Below are 20103 nucleotides of genomic sequence, written 5' to 3' on the forward strand. Positions count from 1 at the left end.
GGTGCATCAAGCTCCTGCAAAGAAAGGCCACATATTTTTATAGACAGAGAATGTACTTATATATACCTGGATATGGCTGTTAAAAGCAGGGTGGTTTTATATTGATTAGCAGTTAGCCACGCCTAAATAATAGATGCATGCAGTCTTTTCTCATTCCTCTGCATGCATAATACATATCCTTTGTTTGAACTAGCCCTTTATTTAATGAGCACGACCTCACATTTCTGAAGCAAGAATTTAAAATTTGGAAAATTAGATTATAACAAGGCTCAAAGAAAGAAAGAAAAAAACACATAGTATTCACGTTCTTAATCACTTCAAAAATAAAACAATCAGTCACATTCGTCTCATTGCAAAGAGCCGTTTTAACAAAGATCATTTTGATCAAATTTGAACATAAAATGCAGACTAGTGTAGTTTAAACAGCATGACCAAATGGTGGTAGTAAAAGCTTTTTTTTTTTTTTTTTCTCAGTGCACAGGAGCTAATCCCCGGCCCTGCATATATAAATCCGATAGCGCCGCCCTCCCATTCAGCAGTTGTTGCATCGACCCCGTTGGGTACAACACGCGACGCAAACACACCGTTTTTAAGAAGCCTTTTTGGGCACATTTTCTCTTTCTCCTCTCCCTCTTTCAACCTCAAACGAAGACATGGTAAGTCCATACTCCGTCTTTAGTGCGTCTGGGCGGTTTTGTGTTGGAGAAATGAAGGTTAACAGCAGCCGGTGGTTTGCACGGCGTCGTGCAGGGTTTCCAGATCCGATGTGATAAGCAGACACGTTTCTGCGCGTTTTATAGCCGTTACATTAACACTGGCTGTGGTTAAATGAAAGGATGGAAGTGAAGAGCGCGGTGTTGCTGTTGAAACGCAGATTGGTCTGCAGCAGTGGCTCGATGTGATTGTCATTGTGTGGAGATGAGAACAATGCACTGACTGGCGCTATTCAGGCTGCAGCAGCAGACAAGCAGGAGGACAAATCCGTATTCCTTTCAAACAGCTGCATAATTTATCCTCTTTTTTTAGTGTTTTGATCAAATTTAACGTGTCAATACGCTAAAATCTTACACCTTGCAAATGCACAACCTTGTTTCCAGGCAGGGAGGGGCTGATTGGGTGGGGATGGATGACGACGTCGGATTGCAGCTATCATTTTTAATTCATAGGTTACCGCAGCAAATGTGATTTTTAATTTCATGCATATGTAAATGAAAACATGGGTGCTTTTTTTTTTTTTTTTTTTTTTTACAAAAAACCCCACTGCATTACCTATAAAGGGTTTATCTAAATAAACACATCTCAATTGATTTGATCTTGATATATAAATTTATATGGATTATATGCAAATTTCTGTGATATCAATTGTCACAGCAGCGATGGGGGGGTTCCCAAACATCCGCTGTGATTTTTGCATCCTCAAGGCACTAGAGCAAGTGGAATATTCCAGACTGGCGATGTGCACGCGCAGGGGAATTTGCATTCGTGCTTATGCTTGTAGAAGAGGGAGGGGGATGTGGGATGAAAAGACGAGAGGACAAAAAAGACTGGAGTTAAGACGAGAACAGCCTCCTGCCTCAGCGGGGGCTGCTCTCAGGCATTTCTGTCTCCTGCTGATTGTGGTGCAGGGAGGTGCCTCCTGCTGCATTGCCTGTTCATCTCAGGCAGGGGGAGCACCTGAATGTCCCCAGTTTCAAGGTGCTTTTATATTACAGTTGTTGTGGTTGATTTCGTGCTAAAGCCAGCGGTGTCTGTAAACAGATGTGAAATTCAAACTAAATGAGCACAGGTAAATGACCCCCCTGTTCTTTCTTTCCACAGCGTGAGTGTATCTCCATCCACGTTGGTCAGGCTGGTGTCCAGATTGGCAATGCCTGCTGGGAGCTTTACTGCCTGGAACATGGGATCCAGCCAGACGGACAGATGCCCAGTGACAAGACTCTCGGAGGAGGAGACGATTCCTTCAACACCTTCTTCAGTGAGACTGGGGCTGGAAAGCACGTCCCCAGAGCTGTTTTTGTGGACCTGGAGCCCACTGTTATCGGTAAACTCTCATTAAGTATAGATAGATAGTTGCTTTGTGATTTCAAAAAGTCAAACCCTCAAGTCATTTGTGATCCAACCTGTCTCCTCAGATGAGGTGCGCACAGGGACCTACCGCCAGCTGTTCCACCCCGAGCAGCTGATCACTGGGAAGGAGGATGCTGCCAACAACTACGCCCGTGGACACTACACCATCGGCAAAGAGATCATCGACCTGGTGCTGGACAGGATCCGCAAACTGGTGTGTACAGTCAGAGCAGATTTTGCTCCAGAATATGAGATGAAAAGCCAGAACTGTATCTGATATGTGACCATTGTCTCTCCCTCTCTGTCCTCAGGCTGACCAGTGCACTGGCCTTCAGGGCTTCCTGGTTTTCCACAGCTTCGGAGGTGGCACCGGCTCTGGTTTCACCTCCCTGCTGATGGAGCGTCTGTCTGTGGACTACGGCAAGAAGTCCAAGCTGGAGTTCTCCATCTACCCAGCTCCCCAGGTGTCCACCGCTGTGGTGGAGCCCTACAACTCCATCCTGACCACCCACACCACCCTGGAGCACTCTGACTGCGCCTTCATGGTGGACAACGAGGCTATCTACGATATCTGCCGCAGGAACCTCGACATCGAGCGTCCCACTTACACCAACCTGAACAGGCTGATCAGTCAGATTGTGTCCTCCATCACTGCATCCCTTCGTTTTGATGGTGCCCTCAATGTTGATCTGACAGAGTTCCAGACCAACTTGGTGCCATATCCCCGTATCCACTTCCCTCTGGCCACTTATGCCCCAGTCATCTCTGCTGAGAAGGCTTACCATGAGCAGCTCTCTGTGGCTGAGATCACCAACGCCTGCTTCGAACCAGCCAATCAGATGGTGAAATGTGACCCTCGCCACGGCAAGTACATGGCTTGTTGCCTGCTGTTCCGTGGTGATGTGGTGCCCAAAGATGTGAATGCTGCCATTGCCACCATCAAGACCAAGCGCACCATCCAGTTTGTGGACTGGTGTCCCACTGGTTTCAAGGTCGGCATCAACTACCAGCCGCCCACTGTCGTTCCTGGTGGAGACCTGGCCAAGGTCCAGAGGGCCGTGTGCATGCTGAGCAACACCACTGCTATTGCAGAGGCCTGGGCTCGCCTTGACCACAAGTTCGATCTGATGTACGCTAAGCGTGCCTTTGTTCACTGGTATGTGGGTGAGGGGATGGAGGAGGGAGAGTTCTCTGAGGCCAGAGAGGATATGGCAGCTCTGGAGAAGGATTATGAGGAGGTTGGAGTCGACTCCATTGAGGGCGAGGGAGAGGAGGAAGGAGAGGAGTATTAAATGGCATTAAGGCATCAGTTGAACAGGAAAATAATTGATTGCAATGTGTTCCTGAATGCATTCCAAACAGAAACGTCCATCTATTACCAGTTTGGCTCTGTTCTAAATAAAATTCCTGTGACATGTGAATTTGTTTGTCTTGTTGTTAATTCAGCCTAAGTATATATTGAGTACATTATCTTGCAAGATGTTGAAAATCATGAATTTTAAGTATCTTATGCAATCAGGTTGGAGACTTTCAACACAGAATATAAATAAATAAGCTATTTGTCATATATACAGGGGAAAGATATTACTAAAGGCTAATTAAAGTTAGCATGTTAAAGCTATAGGTACTCAAGTGCAGTCCAATGGTTGCTGTTTCCTGATTTATGCATCAGTATAAACTGAGCAACATTAGATGGTATGATCTCAGCTGAATTCTGAAGCCATATAATTTTGGCTCATAAATCATAACATGATTTTCTGAGGATTATTTTGAATGAAATGTCTGGATATCATGAGCCTACAGAGCATTTTTAATTAATCTCAAATCCTGGAGGGATGGAAGGAATCTCATTGGTTGTTTTATAGCACATGCACAAGTCCAATCAAATTGTTATGGGTCTGTCTCGTCTTCACCATTATCGTAGCTGCTTCATCATTTAGAAAAATATCATGAATCACATAAAACAATACTACACGATGTTTTTAGCAAAGTTTATTGGAAAAAACATTCAAATTCAGTTTTGTCCAAATGAAAGCACACACTTTTAAAACCAAACTTGCTCTAAGTAGGTACAAAAGATCGGAGCATGTCTAAGGTATAATTTCAAGAATTTTTTGATTGAAACCCAAATATGACACACTCATGGATTTGTCATTTAGAAAATCTGTTTAAAAAAGTATAAAAAGACCTCCCAGGTGCTTGTAACTTGCATATCATCGGTTGCTTGGTTTTGCATTTGGTTGTGTAAGGCTGGCGATGGTTCACACCGGCCTGTCCTGCAGCAGAGGGCAGTCGTCCACAGCTCCACGTCTGTTCAGAAGACTCCAGAACATCGAGGCTGCCGAGCAGCTGTGAGCCCGGCCGGGCTGAGGGCCCGAAGACGCAATCATGTCTTCCTTCAGAGGCCGGTAGGACTTAAAGCGCCTGTTGAGCAAAACACGAAATTCAGACAGGTTGTTTAAATTAGATGTGCCTTACAGATAAGGCTCGTCATGTTCCATATCTTTGCTATTTTCCACAAAATCTCATGAAAACAAAACCAGCTGTCTGACTTTCCTGCTCTGCTTGTAGCTCTCAGCCCTTTCTTTCTTATATAAGCTTATATAGTAATATAATACAGCGTCCAAATTTTTGGGGGGATCGTGGTTGTAAATTAAATTGTGCACAATTCATTATAATAAGTATATCCACAAAGTCAGTTCTTACTTGTAAGAATATGCCACTACTCCCACAGCCAGAACAAATACCAGGACACCCAACACTGTGGCGACAGTGCCAGGAGAGGACAGACCTGAACCTGAAACAAAGACCACATTGTGAGGAAGCAGAATAAAGCAGAAATGTGCTCTATTGTTGAGTCAAACAATCAAACCTCTGCACTGCTGTATGGTGGTTATGTCACGTACCCATGTCGACGTTGACTTTGGCACTGGCGGCGGCTAAGCTGACGTCATTGGCCATTGACACATTGATGCAGTAGACACCAGAGTCATTGAAGAAGTGACGCAGCACCAGCTGGCACTCTTTGGAGGGCTCCACCATGTTGCACGCTGTCTCAATCGGCCTCAAGCACTCTGCATCCAGGATCACGCTGCACACCTCTTTGGGAAGGCTGGAGAACAAAGATGCTCCACTGAGTCAAACAAAAAAATGCTTAAAGGAAACAAAATTCTGGATGATTTGATGAAGTGCAGGAGCATTCACCTGCCCTGGCAGGTAACAGTGATATCCAAAACATTTCTGTCCATTTCAGGCGTTGCCATCACAGCGTTGTCCATTTGCACGATCTCCACTTTCTCAATGCCCTCTGAAGACAAAGAGGGGAGGACGTTCACTGACAGTCACCTCAGAGCTTTTCATGTTGATGAACGCAGCACTGACGAAAGCTAACTCACCAAACACTTCAATGCCAGTGCAGAAGGAGCCGTAACGGTATATGACACAGTCGTCATCAGAGGGTTTGTCGTCAGCATCCCTCTTAGCGACCATGACCACGGTAGCTCGTCCGGTGAGTGTCAGTGTTCGCTTCGTATCTGATGAGGACAAACAGCAGCAGGAGGACGTTATCTCCTTTAATTCGTGTTGGTAGAAATGAATACAATGTTCAAATCATCTGTTCCTGAATATTTGTGTTCATCAGTGGTGGAATGCAGCTAAGTGCGTTTACTCGAGTACTGCCCTTAAGTACAAATTCAAGGTACTTGTACTTACTGGAGTATTTCCATTGTATGCAGCTTCTACTTTTATTCCGTCTTAAAGGCAGATATTATTTATCGTTAAGGATCTGAATACTTCCTCCATCACAGATGTTGGCTCAGTGTGCATTCACACACTGGGGATGGTGCGTTTCATTGATCCATAAATAAATCAAATGAAGTAAGAATAATTGAGCTGTGCTCTTTCAGCCTGCAGGCAAATCAGAATTCAAACGATGAAGCACGAGAGAGCAATTCATTCTGAACTTGCTCTGCTTGTTTCATACAAAGGCAGAGCTTCTTTACATCACATTTACATTTTAGGAAATTGGCTCCTATCTGGTTCATCTGGCAGTCGCTCAGCTGGCTTTCACGGTTCATTGAAGAAGAGATCTTGTCGTAAAAGTATATTTTAACAATGTACAAATAGCTGTTCAAAAAGCTGACCTGCTCCAAGGCCGGCCGGAGCTTCGCTCTCAGCGGGCAGGTGGTGGTTGACAATAGAGGGGGTCTTGGCGACTGTGGGTGCTTCCTGTCCAGGCTGAGCGTTGGAGGCAGTGGAGGCCTCGTCCTCAGTGTTGTCCTCCTCTGTGTCTGAAGGAACCATGTTGATATTCAGACCAGTTGCCTTGGTGGAAACCAGTAAGGGGACAGCAGACGCCAGTGCAGGAGCTTTTACTACACACAGGAAAGATGGTTGAGTTTGGTCTGCGCTTCAGTAGACATAATGTGGAGCTGAGACACATGGTAGACATTATTGTAAATAGATAAGAATAACTGAACATTTTAGGAAATACACTTATTTTCTGTCCTGCTGTGAGCTAGATGGGAGGATCGATGCTGCTGTAGCCAGCAGCTGGTTAGCTTAGCTTTGGATAAATACTGGAAAGAGGGGCCAACAGCTCACCTGGCTCTAACCAAAAGGTGTACTTATGCACAGTAGTGCTTCGGGCTAAATGCTAACATTAGCATGCTAACCATGTTTGTATGGCAAGTGTTAACGTGCAAAAGCTAAGCAGGTATGTTGGTTGCCATATTTAAAATTTAGCATGTTAGCATGCTAGCCTAATTAGCTCTTAACACAAACTCCCACCAACACCTCTAACAGAACGATGTTCCAAACACACAACAGACATGTAAAAGTTGGGTTAAGTGCTGGAACTACAGCCTCTGTTTCTGACCTGTGGTGCCCCGGTCAGAAGGTGGGCCAGGGGTCTTGGTTGGGGTATCAACCGGTGGGTCGCAGGCCTTATCTGGGATGACGGCCTGGATCACCACCTGAGGCTTGAATGAGCCTGAGCTGATGTAGGTGTGAGTGACAGTGAGCTCTCTGGATATGAGGGCTCCACTCTCATCCCCAAAGTCCCAGTTGAAGGTGATGTCTGCGTTGCTGAGGTACTCGCTGGGGTCGTGGAGGGTGATGGTGAAGGCGATCGCCCTGTTCTGGATGAAGCGCATGTCTCCGGCCATGATGTCGTTGACTTGGTCCAGGGAGACGGCGAAGGGGATTTGATCTGTGGAGGACACCAGTGTCATCAATAACAGGCCACAGCTGGAGTTTAGAGCTAATAGTACAATAATAAATACTCACTGGGAGGACTATTATAATGTTTAATCTTTCATGTTTTGTTTTGTTTTTTTTACCTATCCCATTATTTCAGCCTTCCACTGTGAGATTCATTATGTAATTTTAAAAGATTTGTGCCAAATAATTCAGCACAGTGACATGTGTGTTTTCCTTTTCACTAACATTAATATTCTCTTTTCTTTTTTATTGATCTGGCTGCTTATAGATGATTTCAGTCACTTGGTTTGTAATGTCAGATGAAAAACAGCCTGTTAGCTCACTTCAAAGTATTGTTTTAATGTGCTCTGCCCCCCCCATAAAATATAATTAGACCGTAGACTTAGCATCATATATACCACCTGCCATTTAATCCATTCACAGTTAATTGGACTGTAAGTCTCTTAAACCTGCAATAACTGATTTCTTTGTCCACTTGGGGGCAACAGAATCCAGCTGTGAACACAACATTGACTTCTGAATGTCTGATCCCTGTGGACTGTGTAGGTGTTGGTGGACAGCAGTGATTATATTTGGGGTGTTGGTCAGAGCACTGCACAGCTCCATGTGTTCAATAGTGCAGCTGCACACTTCTGCCACAAGAGGGCCCCTGTGCAACAATCTCCAGCCTTTCCAACATCTTTAAAGCTGATAGGGTGAATTTGTCAGCAAACTGTTGCTTATTTTGGTCTCTACCAACTCTCAACAAAAATATTTGACTCTTTAGCTGCGAAATGTTCCACCGTGTTCAGAACCAGCTGGTGTCTCACTGTGTATGTCTGCTGTGTGGTGCTGAGCAGGTAGCATACAGTGGAGTTTTGGATGACACCATGAAAGCTGTGAGAGTGAACCAGGACAGTAAAGTTGTGGTCAGGCAGCTGCTTTCTTAACAAGTGCAACAGAAGATGCAGCCCCCTCCTGTCTATACAGGCTCCAACTCACCAGTGATGGAGAACTGAGTGGAGGCATATCCCAGAGGAATGAACTTCTCCTTGCTCCTGTAGTGGTAGATGACGATGTCCATGGTGTAGGAGCCCAGCGGGATCTCATCTGTACCGATGGTCAGGGAGGAGGAGGGGCCATCTGCCACCTGCCAGTACTGACCTGCCAAATGAGCATCCAGAGTCTGCAGTGAGTCCATCTGTGACGCTCTCTGCTGCCTCTTCACTCCACACATCCATCAACGATCTCAATCCAGCCCGTCTCATGACACCACCCAGGTCAGAAAGCAGTCATCACAAGTATACTTTGACTTTTTCTACTTAATTTAAAGTATGTTTGACATATACTTTTAAAAAGTGTACTTCTAAATAGTCATCTGAATCCCACAGCTGAAAGTCCTGCATTGTTTGCCTTAAGGATTTTTTTGACATGTGGGACAAATGATGTGACATAATCTGATCATATGATTCCTTCATAATCCCTCCTGGGTCATATTTCAGTGGTGGCATGTGCCATAAGAAACTCTGCGACCCCCAGAAAAGACATAATTCAGAAACATGTGATGAGAGTCGGCGGCTCCACTCACCCCAGGTCTTCCACACAAACACATAGTTTGGCTTCTTGTCCTTCTTAACTGGTGTCCCATCAGGGAAAAGGGCCTCCCAGTCTGTGTTCTGAGGTGGGTATACTGGTTCAGACTCATGGTACTTTGTTCCTGTAGCAGGAGAAAGAGCGCAGTGACTGTCAGAGGCAGAAATTTATCAGAGATGAAGAGTCTGCAGCCTTTGAGCTACATGCTAATGGCAGTATGCTAACACGCTCACAGTGACAATGTTAACATGCAGATGATTAGCAGGTTATGTTCACCATGTTAACATGCTAACATTTGCTAATTAGCACTAAACAGGTGCAGCTGAGGCTGATGGGAATGCCATTGGCTTTGCAGGCATTTAGTTCAAAATGAAAGAATTAGACAGATTATTTGACCTGATAATAATAGAAATGAACCAAACTTCATCCAGTAGCTGCCATCCCAACCATGCTGCTAAAACAGTGTGTATTGTGGGGTGTGTGCACCGTTAATGTGTGTGTGTATGTGGTGTGTTACCATTGACGATGCAGTCTTCAGCCCAAACAACGTCTCCATCAGGCTGCACCTTCTGGTTGTGTGGGAACTCCAAGTCGATGGTGAAGGTGACTTTGGCTCCGGTCAGCGTCGGTGAATCGTTCCCTACGTTGAAACTCACTCTTCCACCTGGACAAAGAAGACAGGAAACCTCTGAGTAATCGACACGTCAATGATCGTCTTGACCCAAAGGTTCAACAAGCTTAAATAAACCTTGTACCTTATAAAATCACCATGAACTTTGACCTTTGTTGCGTGTCAATTCAATCTCCCCTCATTTCCTGTCAGCTCCCCACTGTGACTATCTGAATGAGTGCCCCCAAAAATACTACAAAAAGACTCATAAAATCAGGAAGTATGAGCGTTTAAGAACCATAATCTGTCATTATTCCAGCAATATTCCAACAGATGTACCTTTCCAGGAGTCTTTGTATCGGGGGTCTCCATCTTTCCAGATTGGGTACATTTTAGTGTTCCATGACGGGTAGCGAGTGAAACGGTTTTTGGGCTCTGAAATATCAAACATGAACACATTATGTTGAAAAGAGAATGCAAACACATGAGCGCCACGGCCTTTAATGGTGTGCTTGACATTAAATTGAATTAAAATGAGCGTTTTCTTTATGGACCTTCATCATGCTTTCCAAGAAACCTCCTTAGAATTACAGACCCATAAAGCAAAGAATGAATCCATGAGCACAATCACATCTGTTCGTTTGTTTTACAGCTGACAAAACTTCAAAGTTCGTTAATTTGACGTATTTATATGTACTTTGATGTCACAAGGTGAGAGGTGGCCACCAAAGCTCAAACCAGGGTGTTTATAGGTCTCCTGTCCCTTCAATCCCTCTCATGTGACGCTCAGCTGAGCATATGCAAGCTCCTGTGTGTGTGTGTGTGTGTGTGTGTGTGTGTGTGTGTGTGTGTGTGTGTGATTAACAATGCCACAGAGCTGAATTTGGATTAAACATACCGGCGGACAATAAATCTGATTATGAGCTGAATCAGACCCTTGAGTTTGATCATGAATTCGGTCTGTGCTGTGTCAGACGGTCACTCTCCTTTTCTGCTTGAACTTCATGTTAAATGGTGAAAGTTGATGTGCAGGATGAAAGATTTTGCACGAGCAGCCGAAAAAATGAGCCATTGTACATGTTTAATGTAGTTAAAGGACACTTTTTTTTCATGTCTCTGTCAATGCACATATGGACACGTGAGTAATGTTAAAGACAGATTTTAAATAATAAACTAATCCTTTAACTTAAGACTAAAAGGATTCGGATAAATAGCGCTGTGCTTTGAGAAGGTCACATTCTGTGTCACGTACGTTCATGCATGGTTGAGTCAAGAGGCCGTGGGAAAAAACGTGAATCTGGATGTTTACAGTAAAAACTGGATTTTCATGTGAGGACAGAAAATTCTGCAGGTGAAATCAAAACCTTTTTAAGAGCTTAGTTATGACCTGAATCCAAACAAGTTTACGAGACGCTGTGTGAAACGTAAACAGCACACTGTCATATGTCGCATTTCAGAGCTCCTGAGTCCATGTAGTGACATCCTTCATCCAATCATGTGTTCACAAAGCGGTGAACCTCGCTCCATCCTCGCCTGTGAACTAAAAATACTTCAGTCTGACAATTTGGTGAATATTGTCTTGAATAAACTAATCGATGAAGGATTCAGAAAGTGACAGAAACAGAATTTAAAACAGATTTCAGTGTAACACCATCGTCTCAACTGCCGACGCTGACTCTGCAGTACTGCTTGTACATTTACCCAAATATTGATCCTAAGTACAAATGTGAGGAACTGGTACAGGTACACATAAAGACACAGGCATGTTTAAAACGATCTCCAATACAACAGTGAAATACTACTTACACATTAATGCAACAGTGATGATAATCCATTAATATCATATATAATGCTGGAACGCTCACAGAGGATATTTTCTGAGTTCTACTAAAGTACTTTTACTTTTGATGCTTTAGCTTAATTTCTGTAATAAAACTTTGATATGTAACATTTTGAATGCAGGATTTACTTGGAATGGAGTATTTCTGTATGGCAGTATTTCTACCTTCACTAAATGATCTGAATACTTCCTCTGCGGCCTTTCGAAGGAGTCCTAACTCTGATTACTGATGTTTTGCGTCTTTTAGTCTGTGAGACTCCTAAAGACTCTGAAACACTTTGTCAGCATGAATTATGACAGAAGATGTCTGAACTGGAATCAAAGTATACCCTCTACCTGAAATCCATCTTAAAAATGAATTTTCTGTACTTACTTGCTGCAGTGTGTGAAGCGACAGCCAGCAACAGCAGCAGAACAACAGACGTCCTCATCGTCAGCCCACCTGCTCTTTACCAAATATCCCTTTTGTGAGCAGCAGGCAACAGAAAACAGGCTTTATAAACTCTGTGCTCGACCTCACACAGCAGGCGAAACTCCGCCTTCTTCGCGGTGACCTTCCTCCAATCAGATTTAGGGGCACCTGGATGGATTGCATTTGTGTATTTACAGTAGAAGCACGTCTCCGGGATTACAGTCGCACATACAGTAGAGAAAGCTCCACATAATCACATTAGACCTGCAAAATTCCACATGCTCTTTTCCTGCAGATCACGAGACACGCTGGAATCAAAAAGAAATAAGTTTCAGACAAACACAGAAATACGGTCAGCGGTGGATCATGAGCACTACTTTTACCCAAGTACTGTACTTAAATATTTCCATTTTATGCTTCTTTATATCTCTACCACATCTCACAGGGGAGCATATTGTACTATCCGTATTTCACAGCTGCAGTTATTTGTATATTACATACAAAGTAAACGATAAGATCATAGTTTATGATGCTTTGTTATGGACTAAATTACCCAACAGTGTATATAAAGAAGTTGAATTTAACATCAAATAACATAATGTATAGAAATATGATTCTAACACATCAATAATTTGCTGGTAATATTTCTATATTTTTTACTTAACTAACATTTTGAATGCAGGAGCTTTATGTGCATGAAGTATTTTTACATTATGCTGTTGGTGCTTTTGCTTAAATAAAGAAAGTAAAACACAGTGTTGTGTGGTTATACGTTTATGTGAAAAGAGGCGTGAATATTTTACAATGACACCAACATTAATCATGGTGAAAATTCTTTTTGCATGCTGGTTTGGAGATACTGTGAGGCCTCTGACAGAATAAAAAAACATGTTAATTCCACTGTTTAAAGTACAATACAACAGGATTATATTTAGATCATGAGGGCTACATTTGGGTGCCACTTCCACAAAGCATGCGCTTTCAAACACAATACAAATAGTCCCTTAAATCTCTGCTGAAATCACCTGACTCATTTTGGGCTGCCCGTCTAATTGAAGCTAATTATGTGCGGATTTACTCAGAAATTCATGTCGCTGCTGATGATTATCTGCCATCGAATCTACGTCATAGAAAACTCTTGAAAAGTACTTTATGTTAGTAGGAGTGACATTAGCTGAAGATGAACTGTGTGTAAATGATGAATTAGAATGTGGGAAATATTAAAGTGTAGCAGGGAGACGTTCGTTTGTGTGTCATTAGAAAAACAGGTCACAGTCTGCTGAGAGGGGCTGTGCTCGGGCAGCAGAAATGGGAGGAATGCAACGTTAATGAGGATTATTGAAGCACTTGTGACTCCCTAAATTCATCCGGCTTTGTCCTTCCACTATAAAGTGACTTTGTTGAAAGATTTTTTGTCTCCATATCATATGCCAAACTGTGACACTGTTTAAACCTCTTTTTAAACAATGTCAGCATTCACAGCAAATCCTTTTCAGACCTGTTTCATCTGCTGTCACCGTGAACCCTGTAACTCCCTTCAGGCCTCAACATGTGTGCACGGACCCACAGGGGGTAATCATGCATCATACTGTAGTTCATGCTAAGCTAAGCTAAGCAGCTGCTGACTGTAGTTCCATATTTGCCGTGCAGACATGAGAGCTATCAATCTTCTCATCTAACTCTCAGCAAAGAAACAAGGAGGCCTGATCCTCCAAAATGACCAACTTTTGTCCTAAATGGTGTCTTTACTGTCCTGACATGACCTCTCCTGGGTAGAGGACTTTGGGACCCGGGTATCCAGGTCTTTTTGACTGCAAGACAGAAAATAACTTTCACAAACTGAAACGATAAGCTGACGTCTGCTTTCATATGTGGATTTGTGCTTTTATGATTTTTTGCCTCAGTTCTTGACTCAGTTCCTACAAATAGTTTAATGCTGACTGTTGACTTATTAATGTCTTTTTAAATAGAAAAATGTGAAGTGAGGATATAAACAATTTATTTATTTATTGCACTTTGTGTGTACCAAAAAAAAAAAAAAAAAAAATCTATTATAGTGATAAAAGGAAAAATCCGTACATACTCTGTCATGTATATACAGCACAAAGACATCCCAAAATATCCCTTAGTATACAGGTACCCATACACATGGACACATATAATAATACTAACTCCCATAAGTCACAGAAATGAGGGAAAGGCACATTTTAATTTGCGGATAATCTTTCTTTTGACTCTGATTACAACTTGATACTCAACGAGATGTTCAGCACCTTGTTGCCTAGCAACAAGAATGTGGCCCATCCTGCTGCCTTCATCTTTTCTCCTCCAAAGAGCCACAGAAAGAAGAACCATGAAATCTCACATAACAAATACTTTATATACAGTATGCCGCTACATTTCTAACAAAATATACAGTGCAGGTACAAGTACAAGTAATGACATATTATACACAGAATAAACAGTTGGAGGTATGATTAATACAGTGTTTAGACGGGAGAATATATGTAGTGCGATAGTAATGCGTTGTTGTTTTGGTATTCAGAGATTAAAGTTCAGGACCGCTGCTGCTCCACACGCATGCAGTGTGTCAGTCTGTCCAGCAGGTGACGCTGTGAGATCAGAGCGCTGCGGTGGCGCCGTTCAGAAGGAGAGCCGCTCCAGTGTGATTGGAGGAAGTGATACATCAACAAAGAAAGATGGCCGAAGTGATAGAGCTGCAGAAGCTGAAGGTTGGTGGAGCCTTAAATGTGTATTTATTACGCATGTTCGGTGAATTTTTGATTAAATGTTGTGCCGTAGCCGTTGTTTGTGACAATACCGGACAGCGGGCTGACGGATAGCTGAAAGCTTTGAAGAGCAAAATGTCTCCGCCGGCTGTGAAGGCTCCTAACAGGCGTGTGTTCACGTTGTTCACTCAGCTGCGGAGCTAGCCTAGCCAACCATACCGAGATAGGTTTGAAACCTAATCGCAGATTAAGAGGCGGCTGGGAATTCGTTTAAATCACCAGATAAAGGTGTAATGTTGAATTTAAACCGCAAATGTAGCTGTTGTTGTTAGATGCAAAGCGTGCCGCCATCTCTGTCCCGGCCCAGTTAAATGAACGGTATCACCGGTATCCAAGTGTTTGACCTCCGCGTGTCTTAAACACCGAACAAGGTTTAGAGTCGATGGTCTGCATGAAAAAGCACCAAAGAGGCCATTTGATTGTATTTAACAGGTTGCATCGTTTAGTTGTAGTAGTTGATACTGAACGGACGTTGTCTTTCTTTTGTCTTCAATCACAATTAACGTTCTCTAGTATCCGTTAGCGGTTGCTGGTTTATGTTCATAATGTTTTTCTTTTTTTGTCTTGAATTTCACTTCATGCAAGGGCCTCAAGAAAAAATACCAAGAACTTATCATAAATCATTACTTTTCTTTTGTAAGGGCGAAAACCAAAATTGTACAGGAAACCTGAGGAGGAAAATCGAAACCAGATCAGCCGTTTGGGCAGTGATCTGTGTCTCACCTGTTTAATTAGTGACATCTGAAATCAGTAATAATGGTCACTGGTTAATCTGAGTCCTGAACATTGATGAGCACTGGACTGAGTATTCTGCTTAATGTTTAAGCCCAAAAGTCCTTCAACTTGAAAACTTTCTCAGCGGGATGTTGTTTATGGATTTATCGTGGACGGTAGCAAAGATGATCATTTCTGCCACCAGTACAACATAAAGAAGATTAAAATTCTGATGCTCAGAGCAATGTTAAAAATAACATTTGAAAAAAGCCAACAGCAGCAAAACCTTGTGCCTGTTTAGTTTTATTTGGGTCTGCGTTGTGCTAAAGAAATTATCCCCAGTGAAGAGCTTTAAGAGTCAGGTCAGGTTCGGACCTCGTTGCATTAAAAGTTCCACTTGTGTTTCTCTTGTTTTAGCTTGCTGAACTGAGGCAGGAGTGTGAGGCCCGAGGTCTGGACACCAAGGGAAACAAAGGAGAACTCATTGCCCGACTGCAAGCCTATCTGGAGGAGCACGGTGAGGCGAGACACCCGTCAGGTTGTGACTCACTGTAGACATGGTGTAAATAGGAGAGTGGGTGGACGATAGTCAGAGATGGAAATGCAACAAAAGCTGTTTGTGGTCTGGATGAATCGTTTCTGAATGCAGTTTTGTTGTCAGAGGCTGCGTCCTCTTGATTTTTCCTCTCTCATGCATCCTGATTGTGATCAAGTCACTGATCTCTCCTCCGACTCTCTTACTCTCTGCTCTCTGGCGGTGGGAAATTTCTTTGTCCCATGATGAAAACAACAGAGGAAGATGTGGATGTGGACGACGTGCTGGCAGAGGATACAGAGGTAATGGGACTGTTGATGTGTCGTGATGTGAGCTCTTCTCATCAGGCTGGTTTGTGAGACAGTCATCAATGTTTCCATTTTCCTTTCAGGACTTCACTAAAGTCGAGAGCGCCAACAATGTAAAAGTCCACAAGGAGTCTGAGCCTCCAGAGGAAGAGAAGTAAGTTTATTGTCACATGTGAAATATTTGATATGAGGTACTTTTTAACACACAAACCAAATGTGCAGTAACATGATGGACACCCGGAGGGCCCAGACCTCCACCGAGGCCAATAGTCCACTCTTCTGTGATATTCAGATCAATATATGTTTGGATAGAAACATATATAGAAATAGTTGTCCCCAGATTGATAAACAAAGGTTTATAATGGGTCACCAATTCTTACCAGGAAGACATCGTCATCCTTTGCTCGTTTCACTTCTTTATGTGTTTGTCTTTCAGAAGTCCTGAAAAGAAGGTGGTGAAAATAACTCCTCCATCCTCTGCCAGTGAAGTACGTATGACGTGTTTTTCTTTCACTGATAGTTTGATTGGAAGCTCTTAATCTGTGTGTTTGAATACAAAGACGGTCACATGTGGAAATGGTGTCTCAGCTATCAGGTTGTGACAGTGTCAAACCAGAAAACACTGTAGTTCTACATACTGGATTCACTCATAGTGTAAATATCCATCAGCACCTCTGGCAGCAGCTTGTGTTCTGATGTAAAATTCCACCTTTTGTTGAGCAGAGACTACAGAAGAGGGCTGAGCGTTTCAACTTGCCTGCGTCTGCTGAAAGCAAAAAGGCCATACGTGCAGCGAGGTAAGACTTCACCGTCTCTGGCCGTCTTTTAAAAGATACTGTCAGTTTATGACGATTTGGATCTCATTTTTGTAGCTTTGGCCGTCATTTGTATGAGTAACGATGACACTGTGCTCACCAAGGTTTTACCTGAGATGAACTTAAATCAAAAAACAAAGGTGCCCCAGAATCCCTTAGAAAAGAGTTTTGTTGGTTTTTGAGTTAAGGGAATGATTTATTCCCTCTTGTAAATTCAGCAAACGTAATCCATTGATTTATTCCTTTCTTTGAAAAGAATGTGTTGGTTTGTGTCAGTGTGTGTTGCATGAACTTAGCTTGACATGTGTGGAAAAAACAGGGAAAGCAAATCCACACCCTCCCTGAGAGAAGCCCAGAGCAGAAAGAGGAAGTAAAGCCAGCAGAAGTGCAGCACATGCAGTTAGTAAAAAAGAAAAAAACTCTGTACTTCTGTTAAAACTCTCTTTAAAACATTTCCTTTTATAGGAAAGTGTCTGTACTCTACATTTTGGTAATTTTGCTCCCATAAAAATATATATTATTGATCTGTCCCCTTCAAAATAAAAGTCTAGCCACTGCTACACCAGTAATTCCTTCATTGATGAGTCCACTGCTGTCTTAACTGATAGAAATGATGGTCAAAACTCTCTGAAAATAATATCCAAGTTGGTGTAAATTGGACTTTAAGACTGTTGCCATGTCAAAATAATTGTTCTCCTTTTCTTCAGGTTTGGCTCAGTGACCGAAGCTTCCAGTCCCTCTCCAGGTCTGTTGTCACTCTAACTGGCTTCTGTGTTCTCAATGGAGCAAAAGTGGATGTGTAAAGACGAGGGGACGAGGGCTTTCCTGTGATGATGCAATGATCACTGCCCATAATACAACTCTCTTTGCTTGATTTGGAATCTTTGGGATTTCACGCCATAAATGTCATTAATGTGACAAAATCCCTGAAAAAGCAAAGGTGGCAGCTGCTAGCTAGCTGAAAACGTACCATTTTCACCACAGACCAACTCCTTCAGCAGCTCCTTTGCTGTTGTTGTTGTTGTTGTTGTCATTGTTGTTGTCGTTGTTGTCGTCGTCGTCGTCGTCGTCGTCTCGGGGTTCAGTTGAACCTTTCAGGCCAAGCTTCACTCCTCCTTCAGGGGGATAGTTTTCTCCTGTTTTGCGTCAGATGCTTGTGGAGCGAGTGTGGTGATTATTTTGAAATGACTGCAGGTGGAAGTAAAGAATAAATAAGCACCTCATGAATCATGATGCTTTAACAACATTTCAGGTGTTTTTCATACAGTTCAGTGTTAAAGGTCTGTCACCGTTTTCTGCTTCTCACCCCACAACTTTATCCATGTGTCTCCCAAACAGGTGTGGTTGCAAACAGTAAAGCTGCTGTAAGTGTTTGTCCACCGTTTAGTTGGCACATTTCTTCATCCCTCCAGTTAATGACATGAGTTAATGGGAGTGTTTTTGTGTCTTCTAAAGGTGAACCTCGATCAGCTGAAGAAGAGAGCAGAAAGATTCGGCATGAACGTTTCGTCCGTTTCACAAAAGGTGACGACCAGCTGGAGCGCACACAGAAGTCTGTGGTGTTACTCGACTCGTTAAACGGACTTTTTTCAGCAGGTCGTTGTTCAGATTAGACTCCTGCCCTTCTGGAGTTTAGAGTTGTTTTTGTCTTTTCCAGATTGAAGAGGATGAAAAGCTGAAGAAGAGGAAGGAGAGGTTCGGGGCCTTAACAAGCGCAGGTTCGGCTGGTGCAGCTGATGTTGAGGTGTGTTTTCTTTAACCGTCAGTGCATCTTTGTTGCTGTTTGACCTGGAGGTTGTGCTGCACAGCAAGTCTGACAGCCAGGTTTTCTTAACGTTAGCTGCTTCGACCAAACCTGAAACCCCAGTCAGAGATGATGAGCATCACGATGCTGATCAGCTTACCTACTTTACGCATCACCAGCTGATTGCACATCACGGCTGGATGTGAACAGTTTGCTCTGCTTTAATAACTCGCCTTTTGTTCGGTGACATCACTGACGCACGACTTCAGCTGATCCAAATCTGACTGAACAGAACCTCCCCTGTATCAGCTGACGCCTGACCAACGCGTTCATCCTGCTGTGCAGTACTGCCCCCCGGTGGACAGTAACGGTCAGTTATATTTCATGACACATGAACAGGTCAGAGGTGTGTTAATGTCTGTCTTCTGTTTCTCTGCAGGCAAAGAAACTGAAGCGAGCTGAAAGATTTGGAAATGTGTGAATGATGTTTTAGAGCCTTCCCGTCTTTTTTTCCTTTTTTCTTTTTATAAAGCGTTTTCATGACTGCACAAACAATACCACGAGACAACTAACAGGATTAAAATTTTGTGATTTAAAATAAATTGTTTTCAATTTTTTGATATCTGCTTCGTCTGACTCTGTTTTTTTTTTTTGTTTTTTTTTTGCTTTATTGTACCTTCTTGGAGTCACTAACTTGACCTGATTATGAAAATAGAGATTTCTGATAGCAAACGTAACTATTCATTGTTTACTGGAAACCTCTGAGTAATAATTATCCGCCTGTATTATTTTCCTCAGGTCTGTCTCATGCAGTGATCGGATTGACATTAGCATTTTGAAGCTGATCATTCCTAAAACTTGTCTGTGAGGATCATTGTAAAAAGTTCAATGTCAGTTTTGAACTCTTTTGTTACCTAAAAAATGACTTGATCAAACAACATGCGTATCAAATTTGATGAAATTAAATGAAAATGAAACTAATGAAATTGTTGGTGGGCTGAATTAGTGGAAACAAACAACAAACTGTTGGTTCTCCAGTGACACACAGCAGTGAGCGGCTGATGTACGCTGAGCGTGCCTTCGTTCACTGGTATGTGGGTGAGGGGATGGAGGAGGGAGAGTTCTCTGAGGCCAGAGAGGACATGGCAGCTCTGGAGAAGGATTATGAGGAGGTTGGTACTGACAGTCTGGGAGAGGATGATGATGGAGGGAGAGGATGATGATGAAGGAGGGGAGTATTGAACAGGCATGTATTCTGTTGTATTGAACTCTGATCTGTGCCTCCTGTGATGTGGAAAAATGAAGTTTGCTGACTGACTGCAGTACTGTTTCTGTAATGTCTGCAGGTATGTCTTACAGGTAAATATTAACATTCACACGACTTACACACACGAGCTCTTTCTGTGCTCGGTTTTTTAACTCGCCGGCGTGAACGACAACCACATCTCAGCGTCTCTCTCTGGCTTCTTCTACTGAA

General features: G+C 42.9%; 3 protein-coding genes across 3 annotated transcripts; 2 read left to right on the forward strand and 1 right to left on the reverse strand.

The window, feature by feature from the left end:
• Positions 1-518: 518 nt before the first annotated feature.
• On the forward strand, positions 519-3488 carry LOC143326973 (tubulin alpha-1B chain-like). The gene is made up of 4 exons (XM_076741065.1): positions 519-656; positions 1819-2041; positions 2133-2281; positions 2379-3488. The coding sequence occupies exons 1-4, from the start codon at positions 654-656 to the stop codon at positions 3357-3359; spliced, it is 1356 nt and encodes a 451-aa protein (XP_076597180.1). The 5' UTR covers positions 519-653; the 3' UTR covers positions 3360-3488.
• A 556-nt stretch (positions 3489-4044) lies between these two features.
• On the reverse strand, positions 4045-11772 carry pmelb (premelanosome protein b). Its single transcript, XM_076741067.1, has 12 exons — positions 11683-11772; positions 9809-9904; positions 9377-9523; positions 8855-8983; positions 8269-8430; positions 6944-7276; positions 6210-6440; positions 5463-5600; positions 5272-5374; positions 4974-5179; positions 4774-4864; positions 4045-4491 (listed from the first exon to the last, which is right to left on the reverse strand). The coding sequence occupies exons 1-12, from the start codon at positions 11738-11740 to the stop codon at positions 4329-4331; spliced, it is 1857 nt and encodes a 618-aa protein (XP_076597182.1). The 5' UTR covers positions 11741-11772; the 3' UTR covers positions 4045-4328.
• A 2605-nt stretch (positions 11773-14377) lies between these two features.
• sarnp (SAP domain containing ribonucleoprotein) lies at positions 14378-19246 on the forward strand. The gene is made up of 11 exons (XM_076739982.1): positions 14378-14453; positions 15642-15741; positions 16018-16061; positions 16151-16221; positions 16504-16555; positions 16791-16864; positions 17590-17627; positions 18221-18246; positions 18338-18406; positions 18540-18626; positions 19066-19246. Exons 1-11 carry the CDS (start codon positions 14421-14423, stop codon positions 19105-19107), a joined length of 636 nt encoding a protein of 211 aa, XP_076596097.1. The 5' UTR covers positions 14378-14420; the 3' UTR covers positions 19108-19246.
• Positions 19247-20103: the final 857 nt, after the last annotated feature.

This window comes from Chaetodon auriga, chromosome 10 (assembly GCF_051107435.1).
Source record: "Chaetodon auriga isolate fChaAug3 chromosome 10, fChaAug3.hap1, whole genome shotgun sequence".
Classification (NCBI taxonomy): domain Eukaryota; kingdom Metazoa; phylum Chordata; class Actinopteri; order Chaetodontiformes; family Chaetodontidae; genus Chaetodon; species Chaetodon auriga.